General features: G+C 40.1%; 2 protein-coding genes across 3 annotated transcripts; both read left to right on the top strand.

Annotated features, from left to right (window-relative positions):
• The first annotated feature begins 233 nt into the window (after positions 1-233).
• Positions 234-8,533, top strand: LOC112136246 (sodium-dependent neutral amino acid transporter B(0)AT1). The gene is made up of 12 exons (XM_024257838.2): positions 234-676; positions 1,483-1,623; positions 1,815-1,952; positions 2,263-2,444; positions 2,509-2,619; positions 4,104-4,216; positions 4,299-4,427; positions 5,370-5,526; positions 5,591-5,795; positions 6,312-6,471; positions 8,063-8,225; positions 8,314-8,533. The coding sequence occupies exons 1-12, from the start codon at positions 472-474 to the stop codon at positions 8,524-8,526; spliced, it is 1,917 nt and encodes a 638-aa protein (XP_024113606.1). The 5' UTR covers positions 234-471; the 3' UTR covers positions 8,527-8,533.
• Positions 8,534-10,918: 2,385 nt separating this feature from the next.
• On the top strand, positions 10,919-18,609 carry LOC112136303 (sodium-dependent neutral amino acid transporter B(0)AT1). Of its 2 annotated transcripts, XM_024257915.2 has the most exons (12): positions 10,919-11,171; positions 13,304-13,444; positions 13,514-13,651; positions 13,731-13,912; positions 15,687-15,797; positions 15,871-15,983; positions 16,069-16,197; positions 16,316-16,472; positions 16,551-16,755; positions 16,858-17,017; positions 17,093-17,255; positions 17,481-18,609. In XM_024257915.2, exons 1-12 carry the CDS (start codon positions 10,976-10,978, stop codon positions 17,625-17,627), a joined length of 1,842 nt encoding a protein of 613 aa, XP_024113683.1. In that variant the 5' UTR covers positions 10,919-10,975; the 3' UTR covers positions 17,628-18,609. The 2 variants fall into 2 exon arrangements, 1 of the variants encoding a protein (XP_024113683.1); XR_004948697.1 differs by lacking the exon at positions 17,481-18,609 and having other exon boundaries at positions 16,889-17,017; positions 17,093-17,231.
• The last annotated feature ends 1,903 nt before the right edge of the window (positions 18,610-20,512 follow it).

Genomic DNA, 20,512 nt, shown 5'->3' with positions numbered 1-20,512 from the left:
TTTGGCGGTACTTTACCTGAGTTTGTAATAAAAAATATAAAAACGTACTAACATGTGAGAAAAAAAAATGTATGTGTATTTAATTCAAATGCATCTGACTGCTTATTTTTAAAATAATTTTTAAATAATCTTTTTCTCTTTGAAAGAAAATTCTCATAAAAACAGGAATCGACGGCACCTCCTCTGAGGGAAGCCATTATCAAGGAGGTTGTGCCTTTTCCACTCCAAACTGCTGACTCTGCATCATCGTCGGGCACCAATGAGATGCTGATAGCGGCAGTGGAGGGGCCACAGGTCGCAGTGACAATCCCACACTCCTCCCCAGCAAACACAGAGCAGGCAGAGGACTCAGAGAGGAAGGGAGGCCTCTGAGAGCAGCCAGCCCCCCCGCCTGCACAGAAGAAGCACATCTGCAGAACCGAACCATCAAACTCTCAGAACCAAACCGCAGCGCCGCAGACCGGAGTCATCATGAAGCTGAAGCTGAAGCTCCCGAACCCCGGGCTGGATGAGCGAATTCCCACCCACAAAGACCTGGAGAGGATGGAGAAGGAAGAGGCCGGGGACAGACCCAAGTGGGACAACAAGGTCCAGTACCTCCTGACCTGCGTGGGCTTCTGCGTGGGACTGGGGAACGTCTGGAGGTTCCCCTACTTGTGTCAGAGCCATGGAGGAGGTGAGCAGGCATGGACAGACAAACCATCCAAACAGAAATCTTAAAAAATCGTCTTATTTGACCTGAAATGTTCTTTTAGTGCAAAATAATATGTTGAGGTTTTCGAGGAAACAATAACATCGTGTTTGTGGTCATAATATTTACTGCTATCAATAGGAAAACCCATTAATGTCATAACGTTTGAGTGAGAAGATAACAGGCCCATCGTCAACATGGAAAATATCTGCAGCAATCAGAGATTTTATGGGCACAGAGATGATTCAAGCTGTGACCTGTTAGGATGCAGAGAATGATCTTCAACACGTGACTTCAAAAAAACGTTGCTTATTATCAGTCTAATCATTTTCCATTTCTTTAAAACCAAACTGAAGAAAAAGCTAAAGATATGCTTTGAGATGTGCAGCTCCTCTGTGAATTTTTAAACCTGTCAGTTATGCTGCAGTAGGTTTCAGTTTAACATATTTCCAGCCTGAATGGAAGCATTTGTGTTGTATTTGGCATGACAACAAAGCAGTGTGTACTTTCACACAATTTCACCTCCAGCCCTCACAGCATCTGGGAGCCAGGCTGTTCAAAACAACAAAATAAGAGTTTAATACACATGATGGAATATGAACTACTTGGGCTTTAAAGACAATTATTTTAAAGAAGAAAATCAGTTTGTTGTTAGTTTGTAATATTTTTATTTTGATTTGACAAAGTTTTGAATCTGCAGTTATTCATTGCTTCTAAACTAAAACTCCAATCAGGATTCTGACAGGAACCCTTCTGCTGACTCAGCATGAACTTGAACGCGTTTCTTCCAGGGGCGTTCATGATCCCGTTCCTCATCCTGCTGGTTCTGGAGGGCATTCCGCTGCTGCACTTGGAGTTTGCCATCGGTCAGCGTCTGAGGAAAGGCAGCGTGGGGGTCTGGAGGTCCATTAACCCCTACCTGACTGGAGTCGGTGGGTAAAAGAAAATAACGTACATTCCACTACCATGATGGTCCACAAAGTCTGGCATTCCATGACAGCTTTTTCCTCATGCTGTAAGGTCCAGCAGATGATCCTGTTCAACGGCTTGTTTCAGTTCTGCATCTCTGCCCTCAAAACATTTGGATCGTGAACACGCTGAACTAAACTTCTGGTCCTTACAGGGATTGCATCTCTGCTTGTGTCCTTCCTGGTGGGCTTGTACTACAACACCATCATGGCCTGGATCATGTGGTATCTCTTCAACTCCTTTCAAGACCCTCTGCCATGGAGCCAGTGTCCTCTTAATGCAAACAAAACAGGTATGTCCGGTCAGGTCCACGTCTTTCTGGACGCGTTCTTTAAGAATTTACAGATGACAGTATTGTAGCAGGAACACGAGTGAGGAGCAGAAGATTTGTCAGTTTGTTTAGAAGACTTAAGAAGACATCGTCTGTCTGCAAAGAATCAAGAGGACAAACCAACGAGGAGTCCATCATTCTTCAGTTTTAACTCTTTAACACCTGAGCTCCAGTGTTTATGTTCTTTGATTTTGTGTAACTTTTCAACCATTAACAGGAAGTTACAGTACATTAAAGATTTTGTTTTTAAGCGCTGTTGCTGTCATTGCAGGGTTGTTGGAGGAGTGTGAACGCAGCTCCACTGTTGACTACTTCTGGTACAGAGAGACTCTGAACACCTCCACAGCCATCGATGAGGCTGGAGGCCTGCAGTGGTGGATGGTTCTGTCCCTGGTGGTCGCCTGGACTCTGCTCTACGTCTGCTGCATCCGCGGCATCGAGACGACTGGAAAGGTCTGATGATGACAGCAGCTCACATATTCACTCCTCAAGTATTCATCTCTCTCGTCTTTCTCAGGCCGTGTACATCACGTCGACTCTGCCGTACGTGGTCCTCACCATCTTCCTCATCAGAGGACTGACCCTCAAAGGCTCTACGGATGGAATAAAGTACCTCTTCACGCCAGATGTAGGCACTGTTCTCACACTCCATTCAAACAGATTTACCCAGAGCTGCAGCTTTGTGTACAACTAATGAGTGTTTTGGGTGTGTAACCAAAGCAAAGAACTGCATCCATCAGTTTAAAGAACCAGCTTGTGACCTTGCGTAAACTCACTCAATCTTATCTAACAGTGAGGCAGAAGGTTTTCAGAAATGTCAGGTTTCTCTGAACACACGGTGTCCTGAGGTGTGCAGAAACGTGAGATAACCATCACGAATGACCAAAGATAGCACATTTATCCGTCCGCCATAAACCTTCAGCACAAGACCAATAAAAGCTGATAAAGAAAACTGCAACTCAGTGCACCTTAAAGATACACCATTATCCTAATTCACGTGTCATAAACAGCACCGGCATACACAGCAGGCAGTAAAACCCCCTGATGCGAAACACATTTACTGCATCCAACTTATCAAGCAGCAGCCATTTGTCTGAACGCTCCTCTGCCAGTCTGAGCTGCTTCCCTACCCCAACATTTAGCCCCCAAACGGAGAGGTATGGACAAATAGTGTCTTTAAAATCATACGTTATAACCCTCGATGACGTCATCAACAGTCGCCGGTCATTGACGTTAGCGCGTAGCTGCTAGCACTCAGAAATACATAACATCTTTGGATTTGATTGGAAGTGATTTCTTTCAAATGATCAAACATCGGTTTATAACTTAAAAAATGTCATGATAAGATCAAAAGTCATTACTTACATTTAAATGTAGACTTCTGTGCTTTAGAGCAGGGGTCCCCAAAGTACGGATCCGTCTGCCTCCACATTTGGCTCGGCCTCCACACACTATCAGAAACGCAGATCGAGAACCAGAACGTGAATTTTTATTCCACCCTCTGCATTCTGAACTATGATGGAGAGGAGAGAATATTTATTGGTTTAATAGTGATTCACTTTTTCTTTATTTTTTTATTATTATTATTTTTCTTCCGTACGTTTTTTGGACCTCCTAATAAAATATTCAGCTCTTTTAATGCTAGCTTTTTGGACTGTTTTGGCCGTTCCTAAAGATTTCTTGGCCTTTGATGCCTTTTGGCCCAGGTCTTCCTTGAAAAAGAGATGTAAGTCTCAATGGGATTTCCTGGTATAATAAAGGTCAAATAAAATAAAATGGTTATTTTGGAGTTTAGCTAATAATTTTGCTACATGTAAGCTGTTTTGGCTAGTTTATGATTTTTTCTTCAGTTTTTTAGACTAATTTGAAGCTCAGCTAATATTTCAGCTTTATACTAGCTGTTTTGGCTAAATTAGACATTTTACTAGTTTTTTAGACTAATTTGGCATTTAGCTCATATTTCAGCTACATGCTAGATGTTTTGACTAATTTAGGCTTTTTTCATTTTTTTAAGCTAATTTGGATTTCATTGGGACCCAGTCAACGCTCACTCATCATCATAAGCAATGTCCACAGATGATGAAAGGCACTTTTCCTTTATTCCTTTTTTAGGTCAACGAGTTGATGAATCCAGCAACCTGGTTGGATGCTGGGGCTCAGGTTTTCTACTCCTTCTCCCTGGCTTTTGGAGGTCTCATCTCCTTTTCCAGCTATAACTCTGTCCAGTGAGTAAAATGTTGTGCATGAAGACAGTCAACTCATTTCAAAGAGTCTCTCTTTACAATACATCCAATGAAATGTCTGCAGCAATAACTGTGAAATGGACGCAGTTCTCATCTCCATCATTAATGGCTGCACGTCCGTCTACTCTGCAACTGTGATCTACTCCATCATCGGCTTCAGGGCAACGGAAAAGTTTGACGAGTGCACCGGAGAGTGAGTTTCCAGTGGACAGAACACTTTACTGCAGGGATGTCAAACTCAATCACACAAGGAACCAAAATCCAAAACACGCCTGAGGTCGAACAGGATAAACATTTATTAAACATTCTAAAACTACATTTTTAAAACTATACAACTGCAACTTCTTAACATCATTATGAACTAGATATATAGCATTACCTGTGATAATGCTAGTGTGAATGCTGGAAGCTGAATTTGGCTGATGAAGATGGTAGTGCTGATAGATGAAGATGCTGAAATCGATAGCTTAAAATATTGAAGTTGAGAGCTGAAATCACTGAAGATAAGAGCCAGCTATAAGATTAGCTAAGTGCCAAATTGGCCTAAAAAACTAAACAAACAAACAAAAAACTTATGTTAGCCAAAGCAGCTAACATGTAGCTGAAAATATAGCTACATTTTAAAATAACGTAAGAAAACCTATATTAACCAAAACAGCAAGAGTGTAAATATTAGTCTAACTCCAAAACAGACCAAAAAAACCCCCCTAAATTTGCCAAAACAGCTAGCATGTTGCTGAAATATTACCTAAACTCCAAAATAGCCTAAAAAAAATCTTACTAAATGCCAAAATAGTCCAAAAGCTAGGTGAATACCAATTGTTAAAACTGTAACTTTTTAGCATCATTATGAATAATAAAAAGGCAGGAATTTTATTCCAGAATGAATCAACTTAAACCTTAAATAACTTTCAATATTTTACTCTCCATAAAAATATATTTTATCAAAATTATACAAGTTATAAATGAGCACAAGATAACATCGGGCCATTAACAACCTTAAAAATAAATAAAATAGAATTAACCGGAGGTGCCGGATACGCCCCGGGCCTCGACTTTGACACATGTGCTTTACAGACATGCAAAGTGACTGTGGTTCACCTGGAAGAGGCTAACCTGGTTTTGTATTTTCCAGCAACATTCTGAAGCTGATGAACGCCTTCAACTACCCGGAAAACAACATCACAGAAAACAACTACCACGACGTTCTGGCTCACCTCAACCAGACCAGTCCAGACATCATTCAAGGACTGAACCTGCAGACGTGTGACATGCAGTTCTTCCTGAGCCAGGTCAGCTCGGTTCTGTAGAAATCGCCTTCAGGAGAGGGGCCGTCTTAAACCTTTGTTTCTGCAGGGCGTTGAGGGCACAGGTTTGGCTTTCATTGTCTTCACTGAAGCCATCATCCGGATGCCCGTTTCGCCTATTTGGGCAGTCCTCTTCTTCATCATGCTGTTCTGTCTTGGCCTGTCAACCATGTTTGGTAACATCGAGGGAGTAGTGGCTCCTTTGCAGGAGCTCAGGGTGTTACCCAAGACTTGGCCTAAAGAGGTCTTTACTGGTAGGTGTTCTTCTAATCAAAAGATAACTAGTCTGTATTCCACCTTCACCTTGCTGTCACTGGGATAGGCTCCAGCATCCCTATGAGATTAAAGAGATTAACCCTTTAACGTCAGAGCTTTAGCCCCAACGTTTAAATTCTTTCACCTATCAGAACTCTTCAACTCCATTTAATGTTATTCCAGCGGATTCTGAAGTTCTGTGCTGATATGCAAGACTTTACAACACTGAAGTGTTTACACAATCAATGTAAATCAGATCCGGGGGAAAGTGGCTTTGTGCATAGCTGATATGAAAATCTTCTTTTCTCCGTGTCAGAATCAGCGGGGATGATTGTATAAACGGGTGGAGAGTTTCGGTAGTTCAAAGAGTTATTTGTTATTTAGGTGTCGCTGGCGACATCTCCATTGTTAAAGGCTTACTTACACAGGTGTAGAAAATGGCTAACAGGTGAAGTGAAATATTTTGACCCAGCTTGGAAACGTACCAACAGAGCGTGACGTGTGTCCTCTTTCAGGCATGACCTGCTTCATCTCCCTCGGTCTGGGACTCATATTTGCCCTCAGATCAGGAAACTACTGGCTGGCTCTTTTCGATAACTTTGCAGGTTCCATTCCTCTGCTGGTTATAGCACTCTGTGAGATGATTTCCGTCATCTACATCTACGGTGTAGACAGGTAAGTCATTACCACTCATGGACGTTGTTATTACATGCTAGTGAACCGTAGCGGTTCACCTCGTAAACATGTTTTGTTACAAACGTTCTTTCTGTTCAGGGATTTGATCTCAAACTCATCAGATTTTGTTCAGCAATGAAGATATCAAAACAAACGAAACACTGAGATGTCGTAATAATTTTCAAACCTCCACCTCTTATTCTAAATGCAAAGCTGTGCCTGAAGTTTTGTTTTTAAGTCATGTATGCACATGTGCATTTATGCTTGTACACTGTAACTCTTCACATTGTTGTGGTGCTTTTACCTCGAGCATCTATAGATTCAAATGGCTTTCATCTTTTCATTTTCTTCCTTAAACAAGCTTAAGTATATTTAAATAGAGGATTAGATCATTGATGCTCTACATCAGGAGTGTCAAACTCAATCGCACAAGGGCCAAAATCCAAAACACACCTCAGGTCGCGGGAACAGGATGAACATTTATTGAACACTCTAAAACTACATTTTAAAAACTTTTTAAAACTTTAAATTTTTAACATAATTATGAATTAAAACAGACAGGAATATTATTCCAGAATAAATCAACTTAAACCTTAAATAACTTTCAATATTTTACTCTAGGTAAAAATATGTTTTGTCAAAATTCTACAAGTTAGAAATAACTGCAAGATAACATCAGGTCATTAATAACAATAAAATAAAATGATCTGGAGGGCCGGATAGAATTGCCAGGAGGGCCGGATCCGGCCCCCGGGCCTTGACTTTACTGAATGCAGATCTATGTTTACTATTGTTTATTAGAAAGACTCCCTGACTTGAGAGGTGATTCAATCACAAACACTGACTTATATATTACTGTTCATTAATTTAGAAATAACAGAACTTTTTAACTCATGTTATTTCTGGCAAATATAAACTGCATCCACTGCTCTCTGGTATGAAAATCACATTAGAAAACAAATCATCTTTGCTGACCAAAAATCCAGTGTTTCGTATTTCGATGAACTTAAAAAATTGTAAATGTATATTTTAAGCAGCACTGTAGAGATGATTTAATATAATAAGTTAAAGTTCAGGAACTATAAGCGTCAGTTTGAATCAGTACATTCTGAGATTTCTGCTCCAAAGTGTTCTATAACTAAAGCTCGTTTGACTCATTAAAGTATGGACTTCAACCATGTTTTTTTCTGTAATAAATACGTATAACATTATATTTAGTTCACAAAACATAAAATATCTTTTTTAAAGATATACTTTGGCACAGAGGAAAAACTCTGTTTTATTGGTAATAAAACTTTTATGAAAACAAAGCTGATGTAAACTCTGATTGCATAAGTCCATTTTTTAACCAAAAACATTTCTTTGGTCTTCAAATGTTACTGAGTTTGTTGTTATGACATCACAATTTAGTCACATCAAACCAGGTATGATAGAAATACCTATTTTTGTTTTTGGTGAAGTTCTCCTGAAAGCGAAACGCCCTTTCACCTGTTTAATGTTCTGTGTCTGATAAAGTGAGAAGGTCATTTTTTATGGGTGTTCCTAAGCACGCTCACACACACTATGCCATTTTTTCATTGCTTCCGAACAGGTTTAACAAGGACATTGAGTTTATGATCGGCCACAAACCAAATATTTTCTGGCAAGTGACGTGGAGGGTGGTTAGCCCCGTCATCATGATCTTCATCCTTGTTTTCTACTTTGTCACGGAAGTCACAGAGACTCCCACCTATTTGGTCTGGGACCAGCAGTCGGTGAGTGCACTCGTCGCAGCCTGTTGACAGAAGCTCCTCTGCTTTTCTCTGGACATGGGCTGAGCCTGTCCTCTCTCTCACGGTGCAGGAGAACTTCCCAGCCCTGGAAGAACGTCCTTACCCCTCCTGGATCTACGCCATCATCGTCATCCTGGCCGGGATCCCCTGTTTATGCATCCCCTTCTATGCTCTTTTCAAGTTAATACAAAACAAATGTTGCAAGAAGAAAAAGAACAACTACAGAGATGACACATTGGACACAGTCACTTCCAAAATAAAAATGACCGAGCAAACGTTTTAGACCTGTATTTGATGTGACGTGGATTTTGTTTGTTGCTTTTGAAGAGGAAAGTATTTTCTGGTGTTTTTTTTACATTTAACTGTAAAAGCAGATCAAAAAAGTTCCTGTTTTGATCAGAAACTCCGAACACTGTCAGGAATGTGTGGATATATTCAAATGAATGAACAGATTACATTAGCTTTGTCACATTATTTAACAACAGAAATATTGCTGTTGGAAACACGATCGAACTCTGATTCTGGTATAGGAGGCACAATACATGTTTTCCTTTTGTATTTTTAATAAAAATGTATTTTATCTTTTTGTTTGACGCTGAATGCACAATAAGGAAAACCTGAAGCCTTGTGGGCTATATGATTTCTGAAGTTTTTATTTTTTTACACTCCCTTCCCAGCATGTGGCTGAAGGATCAGAACGTTGGGCTCTGAAAATGAGAGGAATGGATCGTTTGTGATTGTTGGTTCGGTGTCACATTACTCCATCAGCTTCGTTTTGGTTGTGCGCTTTAAAGACAGAATTGTATGTTTTATTGTTTTTACCTTGTGTCACAAATATTTTCTGCATTTTGTCTTTTTTTTTTCAAATTAAATCTACTTGAAAACAAATCTTCTCTTGTGATCCACTAGTTGAAACTGTACAGAGCTGTTGAAGAGAACATGTTAGTGGACGGGGCCGTTAGCTGCAGCCACATTTAAAAGGTTTGCTATTTGGTAGCAGAGTGCTAACATGCTAACTAATATTATGCTGTAGCCTAAGAAAATGACCACCATGTACACTAGAGGGCAGTCTGTAAAAGATGCCGGTCTCCATTAGCTGCTGGGTCTGAAGGTGTTTGTTACTTTAGACACCGGTTTGTACCAAACACCGGGCCGGCTGACAAATTTTTGGAATAAACGCTACGGTAACTACAGGAAGACACACAGTATATAAATAAAATACACCATGAATAATGAAAAGTTTCACTCTACTCAGCTTTCGATGTTATAAAAGCGTTCCCAGTGGTCTTTTCATTATGATGATGCAGTTTTAGCCAAATAAAACAAAACCTGTCATTTATTAGGACATAGTTGCTGCAGAGCGGCAGGAGTTCATTAAAAATTCACCTCTGAGTTGTGGGCGGGACTGTTGGTGCGGAGTAAACCTGCCCTCATTTCCCATCATCTCTTTGTAATGTTGTCCCTCACATCCCCAAGCTAACATTAGCGCTGCAACAAAAACGGTGATCAATATCAGAGCCATCCAGCCGATCAGTTCTGATCCAGATTCCAGCTCAGACCAGGAAAACAAAGACGTTCATGGATCTATTGTCTTTAGGTGGAAGATCAGAATGGAGCAGAGCAGGAGACTGTGGCCAATTGACTGTAGTTTGTAGGTAACAAATACAAGCTTTTTGAACAGCACGTTTTCATCTGCTCCTGATTCACAGTGATATGAATAACTTTCATTTTTGTATTTGATCCTTTTCTTTGTGTCCTCAAGTTAAACATGTAAAAACATCAAGCATCATTTTCATTGGAGTGGGTCTTTAAGCTGCAGTTTCAGTGTAGCTTTAGTTCATGTGGGATTGTTCAAAATATTAATATAAAATATAAAAGGTGGAGTTTCAAGCAAAGTATTTAATCTATAGATTAAAATACTTTGGTGTACCTTATTAACAAATCCAATTACATAAATATCAGAAGCCTGACAGTAAAATATAATTTTATTCCAAAATGACTGAATTAGCCATTTAGAGATTATTCGATTAAACTCACTTTTCATCATATTCCACTTCCCAAAACAATTTCAGTTGCGGATCATTTAACAATTATTATGTAAAAAGTAATTTGTCAATTATTCTGCATCATTCTACATGATCTCAGTCTCACTTCTTCACAGAATATAAACGGAGTAAATAAGTGTTTCCTTTGAATTGATCATTAACAAACATCCAGATTTATGCTGAGACTCATCTCATTCTCTGATGTCTCAGAGATGATCGTTTTTTATAATTCTACCATTTCCCCAACATCAGAATGTACTGCATGTACCTGTTGTTATCAAAAACATTTCTGAGTCAATACGCGGTCACTACAAAAAGAAAACTCAAAATGGCTATTAAACTATAAAAAACAAAGTTTTAAAACATTAAAAGTTTGTGTAAACTATATGCACACAGACTTTCTGGGTTTGGGGGTGTTCTTGTTAAGTATTGAGACAGATTTAAATAAAGAATAACAAAACTTCCTCTGAACTTTTCTGTGGAAAAAAGGTTCAGTTTATCTTCTTTTTTGCATAGTAAGACTATTAATAACTAAGAGCTGCTGGTTAATCTGTGGCATGTGGGGACAGTAGTAAAAGATCATAAATTTGTGTGGAGATAGCTGAGCTCAGTGTTCCGGTGTGTGCACACTTAACCCCACGCTCTGCTGCAGCCTGTAAGCCTCACTGCCTCAGTGCACATGTCACCATGAAGCTGCTGCTGCCAAACCCCGAATTGGATCTTCGGATCCCGAGCTACGCTGACCTGGAGAGGATGGAGAAGGAGACGAAGGACGGTCCCCAGTGGGACAACAAAGCGCAGTACATCCTGACCTGTGTGGGCTTTTGCATTGGTCTGGGAAATGTGTGGCGATTCCCCTATTTGTGCCAAAGCCATGGAGGAGGTAAGATGTGGAGGTCGACTGATGACAAATCCAAACATGACAGTAGAAACCTGCAGAAGTTTTGCTTTTGTTGTGTGTCTTTTACACGTCATTTTTGGAGAAGAGCCAAGAGGCCAAAAGGACTAAAAAATGTGTAAACGGAGAGCTGCTGGACCGTCTCACCTTAGAGTAAATCACTGCTCATTTGTGCCCACAGCTGAAGAAAAAGTTGAATAAGTCACTAATTCATGCGTGGAACAGCGTTAGCTACTGAGCCGCATCAATAATTCTCATGGTTCTTCTGTTGTGGAGCTTCAGGGCCAGCAGCCTTTCTCTCAGGATAAATCTGAACTTCAGGGGATTTCTGCTTCAAATGCATCTGATGAATCCATCTTCATCTTTTAATCCAGCACTTTCTGCAGGATCCACCTTCTATAAAACAAAGTGCATTACAGTAAAGCAAATCCGGATTTTAAATTTGGGTTCAATAAAGAACGATTTTAAAAATTCATTTTTATAGAATAAATCAACAACAATATCTTCCTGTTGTCATGAGGTCTAATTCTAAAGAAAACGAAGGCTGTGGTGCAAATGTACGTCACACAAAGGCCAAAATGTTGTCAATTTTATGTTCAGAAATAAGATAATAATGATACTACTGTATGTTACTCTGTGGACGCCTTAAGATCAGCTGCTGCTGCTCCAGAGTCATAATGTTTTTTAGAAGAGTTTTGTCACTTCACTGTTGATTTTAGTGTTCAAGGACACGTCATCTAGTGCCATCATGTGAATTCACAACTGTTTCACCTATGAAACCATTGCTTTGTTGTTTATTACTGTAATATTAAACATTGGATCAATATTGACTTTTTTAATAAATTATAAAACTCTCGTTCCTCGGAACTAATTTTCCTGATCCTTCCAAAAGCAAAAAGTACAAGCTTGAATTATTTGTACCCATTTATGCTTTTCCTTGTTGAAGATGTTAAGAATAAACTGTTACTGTTTTTGTTTGAATCCAAAGTAAAGTCTGTAACACCTCCAACCACCTGTCAAACAAAACGTTTCATTCTGAATTCATCGTAACAATTGATTAAAAAAAAACTATCTCCCCTGTTACAAGTTTGTCATGATTAGAAAAGGAACCAAAATAACTGAACTGATTCATGGGGTGAATTCAGATTTTATAATGGAAAATGCTTTCTTTAGTTTGCTGCCCCCAGTGGTCATTTGAGGAAGTGCAACATTCATCACTTCCAGAATAGCATCAAATTTGGAAATGAAGTATGAAGCTTGGTTAAACCCGAAACATGAACAATAAAAAAGGCAATTCTAAAACCATCACAAAAAGTTTGTTTTTTTAACCCTTTAACACCAGAGATGTTGCTGGTGACACCTTAATAACACGCTCTTTGAAGCACCGTAACAATGAACGTTCTTGATCAACCTGATTCTTACGCAGAGAAAAGCAGCTTTTCATATCGGCTTTGTGCCAATATGCAAAACCTTGATCATGCAATGACTTCTCTCTGAAGTGTTGCACATGCCAAATTCTGCTCGTCTTTGCTTCAGAATCCTCTGGACGTTGTTAGTTATCTAACGGCTAAAGAGTTACAGTAGTGGACTGGAGCTCAAGCTCTGCTGGTAAAAGGGTTAAAAGGATTCAATCCCGGGTTTTTAATTTACTATCAGGTTTCCTTTTCCTCTTCTAATCAAAACCATTTGATGCTTCCCTGAGCATGAGGAGAGAATTCAAGTTCTTAAATAATGTTCAAATATGCTTCATGTGACAGGCTGTAAAAGACAGTTTCACAGCAACAGGACACAACGAAGCTCTCCTGCTTCAGCAAGGCAGACAAAGGTGTAAAGGCAGACTGGGCTTTCAACATGTGCTGTCCACGCTTTTTAGAGAAGCACAAAGAAACCCAGAGGACAGTAGACATAGTGGTCAGCCAAAGAAACTTCAATCTGCAGTTCCCCAAGACGTCTGGAACAACCTCAAACCTGACCTCCTTCAAAACCTGTCAGGAAGTGTGCTGAGAAGAACTGATGCTGTTTAAGGCAAAGGGTGTTTGAGGATAAATGATTCAAACCTGCTTTACATAAATCTTCACCTGCCTAAAACTCATGTGTGTCTATCTTTTTATCATTAGGAGCTTTTCTGATTCCCTACCTGATCCTGCTGGTGCTGGAGGGAATGCCTCTCCTTCTGCTGGAATTTGCCATTGGTCAGCGCCTAAGAAAAGGCAGTGTGGGGGTGTGGAGGGCAATCAGCCCCTATCTGACTGGAGTAGGTAAGTCACCAAAACTAAAACGGAAAAGGTGTTCCTGCCAGGTGTTCACTTCATAGCGCTGCCTCCCAGGTATTGCGTCCATGCTGGTGTCCTTTTTAGTGGGGCTGTACTACAACACCTTGATAGGCTGGATTTTGTGGTATCTCTTCAACTCATTCCAAGAACCACTGCCATGGACACAGTGTCCTCTTAATGACAGCAAGACAGGTATTTATATAGAACCTAAACTCAACTGTTTGCTCTTAACTGTACTAATAATTATGCATGTGTGCGTATTTGTCCTCAGAGTTTGTCTCAGAGTGCCAAAGGAGCTCCACTGTGGATTACTACTTCTACAGAGTGTCTCTGAATAGCACCACCTCAATAGCTGACTCTGGAGGCATCCATCCGCCCATTGTGGTCTGTTTGTTGGCTGCTTGGACTGTTGTGGCCATCTGCTGTATCAGAGGGATCAGCACTTCAGGAAAGGTTTGTGCAACCAGTCATTTTCATGAAGCATTTGAGCTGCTTGCTGTTCTGGATGGCATCAGCTTAGCAGCTCACTGTGCATCCCAGCCTGTTGATCCACATGTCTGAATGAAAGTCAACTTTAACCTCTCATAATCAGATCTGTTCATTTGCCTCTAACCCAGGGATGCCCAAACTGTTTTGCTTCAAGGGTCAAAATCTAAATGGGATCCCAAATACAACATTTTTTACATGTCATTAAATAAAAGGAGAAAATTAAGCTTATGGTTAAATTTAATTATTATGATTCTGTATTTGTTAATAAAAAGTAATAATAAAAAGTAAATAACATTTGTCTTTGAAAGCTTTAACAGCAAGGCCTCACTGGACTTTTTAAATTGAAAAACGAGCAAGTTAAAACAACCTGGGATCCTAATGAGAGACGTGGAGCTGGTCTTTTGACTTTATCCGTCTGCCGCTCCATCTTGGCTATCTGAAAAAGGTCGCATCAGAAGTGACCGTGAAGGCTCTTAGGAATTTCTAAAACAAAGAAAAGGTGGTTCTTACGCCTAGGGGTGTAACAGAACTCAAGGTTCAGATCGTGTCACGGTTCTAGAGTCATCGTTTGGATCATTTTTCGGATTTGTAAAAAATGAAAAAAAAAAAAAAAACAAAAAACAAGAAAATAAAAGCCTAAAATTACTTTTTTTAAAAACGCTTTAGAACATATATTTGAGAAAACATATGTAAAATACTTCAAAGCACAAATATAAGCTCACACATCCCTGAACTTTGAACATAAACAAAAATGTAGAAACATTTAGTTTCTGATTACATTTACATGTCTGGAGAGCAAAACTACAAAAACTGAGAGAAAAGAATGATGAATATACATTTTCCTTCCCCCAATGTCCAAATTAAATCTTAAATGAAAAAGTTCAAATTAAACTTTATTTTTTTTTATCAATTGTAGAATTGAAAAGTACTGTGGGAACATTTAAATATTTTAAATAACTATTATTATCTGTAGTACATATGCAAGTGACGCACTGCAATGCCCGCTTTTCCAAGCGATTTTTGATCCTTCCGGCGTGCCGTACTGACTCCTCCTGACTGTGGGTCCCTGTAGTGTAGCACCATCTGCGGCAGAGCTAATGCTAATGTGTACCGATGCTTTCATTCAGCCCTTCAAAATAAATAAACTTGATCTCTCAGTATGCACATAACCCACGACAAGCTCGGGAAATGCTTTTGACAGAAGCTCCTCCCACACGGCGGGAGCTTCAAGTTTTGGATAACCATCAAGAAGCAACTGTGAAAAAAAACTGTAAAAAAAAAAAAAAGAAGAAGAAGAAGAAGCAACTGCGACGTATGTGAAAACAAAGAGCGTACAGTACATGAATTTGACGACAGCTACAGTCTGTGTGGACAGAACTGATTTTAATAATGCGTGAGCGGAACGCAGCGGGAGGAGGGGATGATCCACGGTACATGTGTGGCCCGAACCGGGGCTATTGATCCGTACGCACCACGAATTATTTGTTACACCTCTGGTTTCACCCATAACCACAGGCAAAGAAAGTGCTAACAGCGCCACCGGAGGTCAAAAGTATATTACAGCTGTAGAGTTTTGGAACATCATAGAGAATCAATGGGTTTCTGCAGCCGATACTTGGCAGGCCAAATTTGCCGACTTTGGGCATCCATGCTCTAACCCAGTGGTCCCCAACCACCGGTCCGCGGCCCGTTGGTTGGGGACCACTGCTCTAACCAATGCTTGTTGTCATCTTTGCAGGCGGTTTACGTCACTGCTATCCTACCTTACATTGTGCTGGCCATCTTCCTGATCAGAGGACTGACTCTTAAAGGCGCTGTGAATGGAATCAAGTTCCTCTTTATACCTGATGTGAGCTTTAAACGTGAATATAGAAAAAAAAAACTTACAGCTGGACAAAGAGCAAAATTGTATTCCTGTACAGGTGAAGGAGTTGATGAAACCGACAACTTGGCTGGATGCAGGTGCCCAGGTCTTTTATGCATTTGGTCTGGCATGGGGCGGACTCATCTCCTTCTCAAGCTACAACCCTGTTCAGTAAGAGACCTGAACTTTGCCTGATGAGGGAATTCCCTTCACCCAGACCTGCAGGAGTCCATGACTTTACTCTTTCTTTCCTCAGTAACAACTGTGTTCAGGATGCTGTCATCCTGTCTGTTGTAACTGGCCTCACTTCAGTCTATGCTGCAACTGTCACATACTCCATAATCGGATTCAGAGCCACTGAGAAATATGACACCTGCATCAGTGAGTGAGTACACCTTGAGGTTTGGTACATACTCTTCACCAAAATAAGCATGAAGGCTATGCCGTTTGAAGTGGCTGGACCATGAGCTCAGCTTCATCCTTTTATCTTCTTGTCTCCTCAGTAACATCCTGACGTTAACAAACACCTTTGATCTTCCTGAGATGAACATCACTTCAAACAACTATGAGGCAGCCTTAAGCAGCCTGAATACTTCCTATCCTGATGTCCTTCCTGGATTGGGCATCCAAACCTGTGACCTGCAGAGCCTCCTGAGTGAGGTGATCTTCCTGATGAAGACATAAGACCCTCAGATGTGGTCTATGTTCTCTTGTACCGACTGTACTGTGTTTGTTCAGGGAGTGGAGGGAACCGGTCTGGCGTTCATTGTTTTCACTGAGGCCATCACTAAGATGCCCGGCTCCCCCGTCTGGTCTGTCCTCTTCTTTGTCATGCTTCTCTGTCTAGGACTTTCAACCCTGTTTGGGAACATTGAGGGAGTGGTGGTCCCCTTGAAGGACCTGAAATTGGTCCCAAAGAACTTTCCTCAGGAAGCTTTAACGGGTAACTTAACTGCTTTTGAAAACTTCTTGGAGTTGTACCAAACCAAAGTGTTTTCTTCTTTGTTTGTTACACAAACCCCTGCTGTCTGTGTGTCCATTTCAGGACTCACCTGTGTGGTTTCCTTCATCATCAGCCTCCTGTTTGCTCAGCGTTCAGGAATCCACTGGGTTACTCTCTTTGACAACTTTGCTGGGTCCGTTCCACTGCTGACCATTGGGTTGTTTGAGATGATAGCTGTCGTTTACATCTACGGCATAGACAGGTTTGTTCTAAGTCCAAGTTTCTGACTGCACATTCTTCTTGTCTAACACAAGGATTGTCTCCTCTTTTGTTCCAGATTCAATGAGGACATTGCCTTCATGGTTGGGCGTAAGCCATGCATCTTTTGGCAGGTCACTTGGAGATTCATAAGTCCTTTAACTGTCCTGGTCATTTTGGTTTTCTACCTGGTGACTCAAGCTCAAGAAACGCTCACCTATTTAGTCTGGGATGCCAGTTCTGTAAGCTGTTTCCTGCTCTTGCTTCAGCACATCTTTGTTTACGTTGTTTGTTATATTAGCCACGAGCGTGCACATTAACCCTAATATTGTATTTGGGTCAAAATGGAGCCATTGTAACACTTGAAAGCGGGTCCATTTTGACCCAAACACAATATAAGGGTTAACAGCAATGGTGTATCGCACAGTACATCATGTTAACGGCATGTCTCATTGTATTTTTTACAGGAAATGTTCCCAGCTTTGACATCGGTTACTTACCCATCCTGGATCTATGCGGTCATCTTTCTACTGGCAGGAGTTCCCAGTCTGGCAGTGCCTGTGTATGCTTTGTGTCGACTGATTTTTGTCTGCTGCAGAAAACATCTTTTTTAATTGTAAAACAACGAAGAAGAGGCTTTTCTCTGCTGATTCTTAAAAAAGTAACTTATTTTTTAAAGAAGTACATCTCAAAATGTGGACCCCAGGAAGAGCAGTCTTTATCCTGGTAAAGACTGCAGCTGCGCTCACACCGGCCCTGACATGTTCAAGCTACCTCTTCCAACCACAAAGTTTGGGGAAACACATGTAAAAAAGTTTCGACCTTCTGCAATCAAAACTATTGCTCTTGTGTTCACATGACGCTACACAAGTTTTAAATGTCATTTTCAGGCTCTATGTACAAAAGCACATTGAAGGTTGTGCCACATAAACTTTGACCAATCAGAGATGCAGATTTGATAGGGACGCATGGATGGCATTCATTTTAATTCACTGAAGTATTTACCGTTTGAAAACTGATCATGAAGGAAAAATTCTTAACTGTGGTTGGTGTCCAGTTGGAATTCTACCACACTAACTCTTTCATAAATGGGCATAGAGCTGCGAAAAAAAAGCCTGGAGCAAGATTCACCAGATTGACACCGCTTTGACATTTCCCAACATGCATCTTCCAATTGTATCTAGTGTGAACATCATATACTTATGAGCGTTCAACAACCCGTGTTCAGTGCCTTTTTAAAAGCGCATCAAAGCTTACAGGAATCCTTAAAGAAATTGAAATTCATTTTAAAAAGTTCAGTGTTTTTTGCCAGTCAATTCAAAGCCTAAAATATATTTGTTAAATAGCATTATCCACATGAATGATAAAACTTGAATTTTCTTGTAATTTTAACAATTAAGGCTGACATGTAATGAAAACCTAAAATGTAGGTTTTGTAAACTAGTGGTGTCAACTGGGTAGTAGTGTGAATCCTGTAAGCTGAATTTGGCTGCTGAAGATGCTAACTCAAGACGCTGAACTTTATAGCTAAAAGCACTGAAGCTGATAGCCAGCTACTATATTAGCTAAATGCCAAATGAGCATAAAAAGACAAAAAAAAGAAGACTTAGGTTTGCCAAAATGGCTAGCATGTAGTGAAAAAAAAAAGTTTCCTCTTAGTGTGGAAGTGAAGCCCCAAAGCCTGCTGTAGGAGAGGAGATGTTCCAAACTCTGCTTGCTTAAAGTCTAGTGTGAAGTTTCCTCAGTCACTGATGGTTTGGGTGCTGTGTCATCCGCTCGTCGAGTTGCTGGTTTCATTTGGCACCTGCCCCCATGGATGAAGGAACCCGAGCTACTTCAGTGACTGTGGTGTTACTGGTTTTCACATGACCTGGACCTGATGGAACGTCAATGGGCTGATGGTAAGAGGAAGATGAAAGACACCAGACCAACAGCAGAGTGAGCTGGAGGCAGCTTTCAAAGCAGCTGGGGGTTCAACACAGAGCCTCCATGTCACAGCACAGCTATGCAATAATTCAGACGGCCAAATAAGAACCAAGTATAGAAACGAGCAGGTTTCTGAAACCTGACATCTGGGCGGAAAACTTGTGGTTTTAATTGAACTTAATATTTTCTGACTCTTAATCTTGGCTTTTCTTTATCCAAAGGCTGGAATCACCAAGTTCTGAGAGAAAAGTCTCTTTTTAAGGATTCTATGTGAGTTTCATTTTTTGAACTGACTGCAAAAACTATTGCAACTTTTCACAATTCTTTTATTTATTGAGGCGTACCTGTAGAATTAACTACTTTGACCACTTCATCACTTTATTGGGCTCTAGGTGGGAAACATTTCTCCATCTTAAATGCTTTATATGCTGATCATTTTTTTCTTTTAGTTTTTTTAAGGTAAAACAAGTTCTCAAAAATAGAAGTAACTTTTTAGTGATTATTTTTACTTTTTTTGAGACTTATCTTTCCAGTCTCAATGTTTCTGTAGTGCACAGTTTGGCCAGCAGAGGGAGCCCCCACAGCCACTTTAGAACAAGCAGAACAGCTGACAAATATGATGAGCTGGTTGAGTGCGGAGAAACATGCGCTCTTTTGGATCACTGATTCATCATCTGTTTACTGTAAGAACATAGAACATGTTTGGTTTCCGATGTGACCTCATCAAAAATGTCATCACACAACCAAGTTGTTGTGCATCCCGAGTTTCATCTTAAACAAACCTCTAATGAAGATTTCTTGTGGGTGATGTTGTTACGAAACAGACGACCGAAACCTGTACAACTACAAAAACACTAGGAGTAGTTTGGGTAATTTTTTACTAATTTATTCTAATTTTTTTTTTTTTTTGTAAAACTGGAAAAAACAGGTTTATTTTAAAAGTGATTTAGATTGTGCCTAAAGTCCCTCTGTGAGCCTCTTTTGATCTGTTGTAAAATTGTTCCTATAGAGGTCTATAAGTCATGATGATGCTGTTTTTAACCAAAATAATAAAAATGATTTAAAAATCAGTGTTTGTCAGTCTGGACACGATGATGACGTGCACACACACACACTCACGTCTCAACCGTGTAATGATTCACAGAGCAGCTGAATCTAAAAGTGATAAACATGTTTGTGTGCAACATAAACCTATCATCTGTACAACTGCATTTAGACTTCTGATGCCCCCTAGAGGCACTCAGTGGAACTACAGCCAGTGGAGTGAGCTGTTTGACAGGAACACTGGATTCCTTTCATTCATACGTACCTCAGGATTAATTAGTGATTGATTAGATTGATCAAAGCCAAAAATATTTTTTAATTTATTGTTGTTATATTTCAACTTGTAAACTGAACAGACTTACTGCTGTTGTGATTGTAACCACTTGGCGGCAGTACAAATGTCCACATTTGTTCCCACATTTTGAAGCATAAAATGATGCTTCTCTTTACTCTTCAGGTGGAGGACACGGAAAACTAAAAACTAAAGCTTGTTTTTACCTTAAACCTGATGAAAGGTTTAATTCCTAGA

Source organism: Oryzias melastigma, linkage group LG11 (genome assembly GCF_002922805.2).
Source record: "Oryzias melastigma strain HK-1 linkage group LG11, ASM292280v2, whole genome shotgun sequence".
NCBI classification, from domain to species: Eukaryota; Metazoa; Chordata; class Actinopteri; order Beloniformes; family Adrianichthyidae; genus Oryzias; species Oryzias melastigma.
Note: the sequence above shows the minus strand (reverse complement) of the source record. Positions and strands in the feature narration are given on the sequence as shown.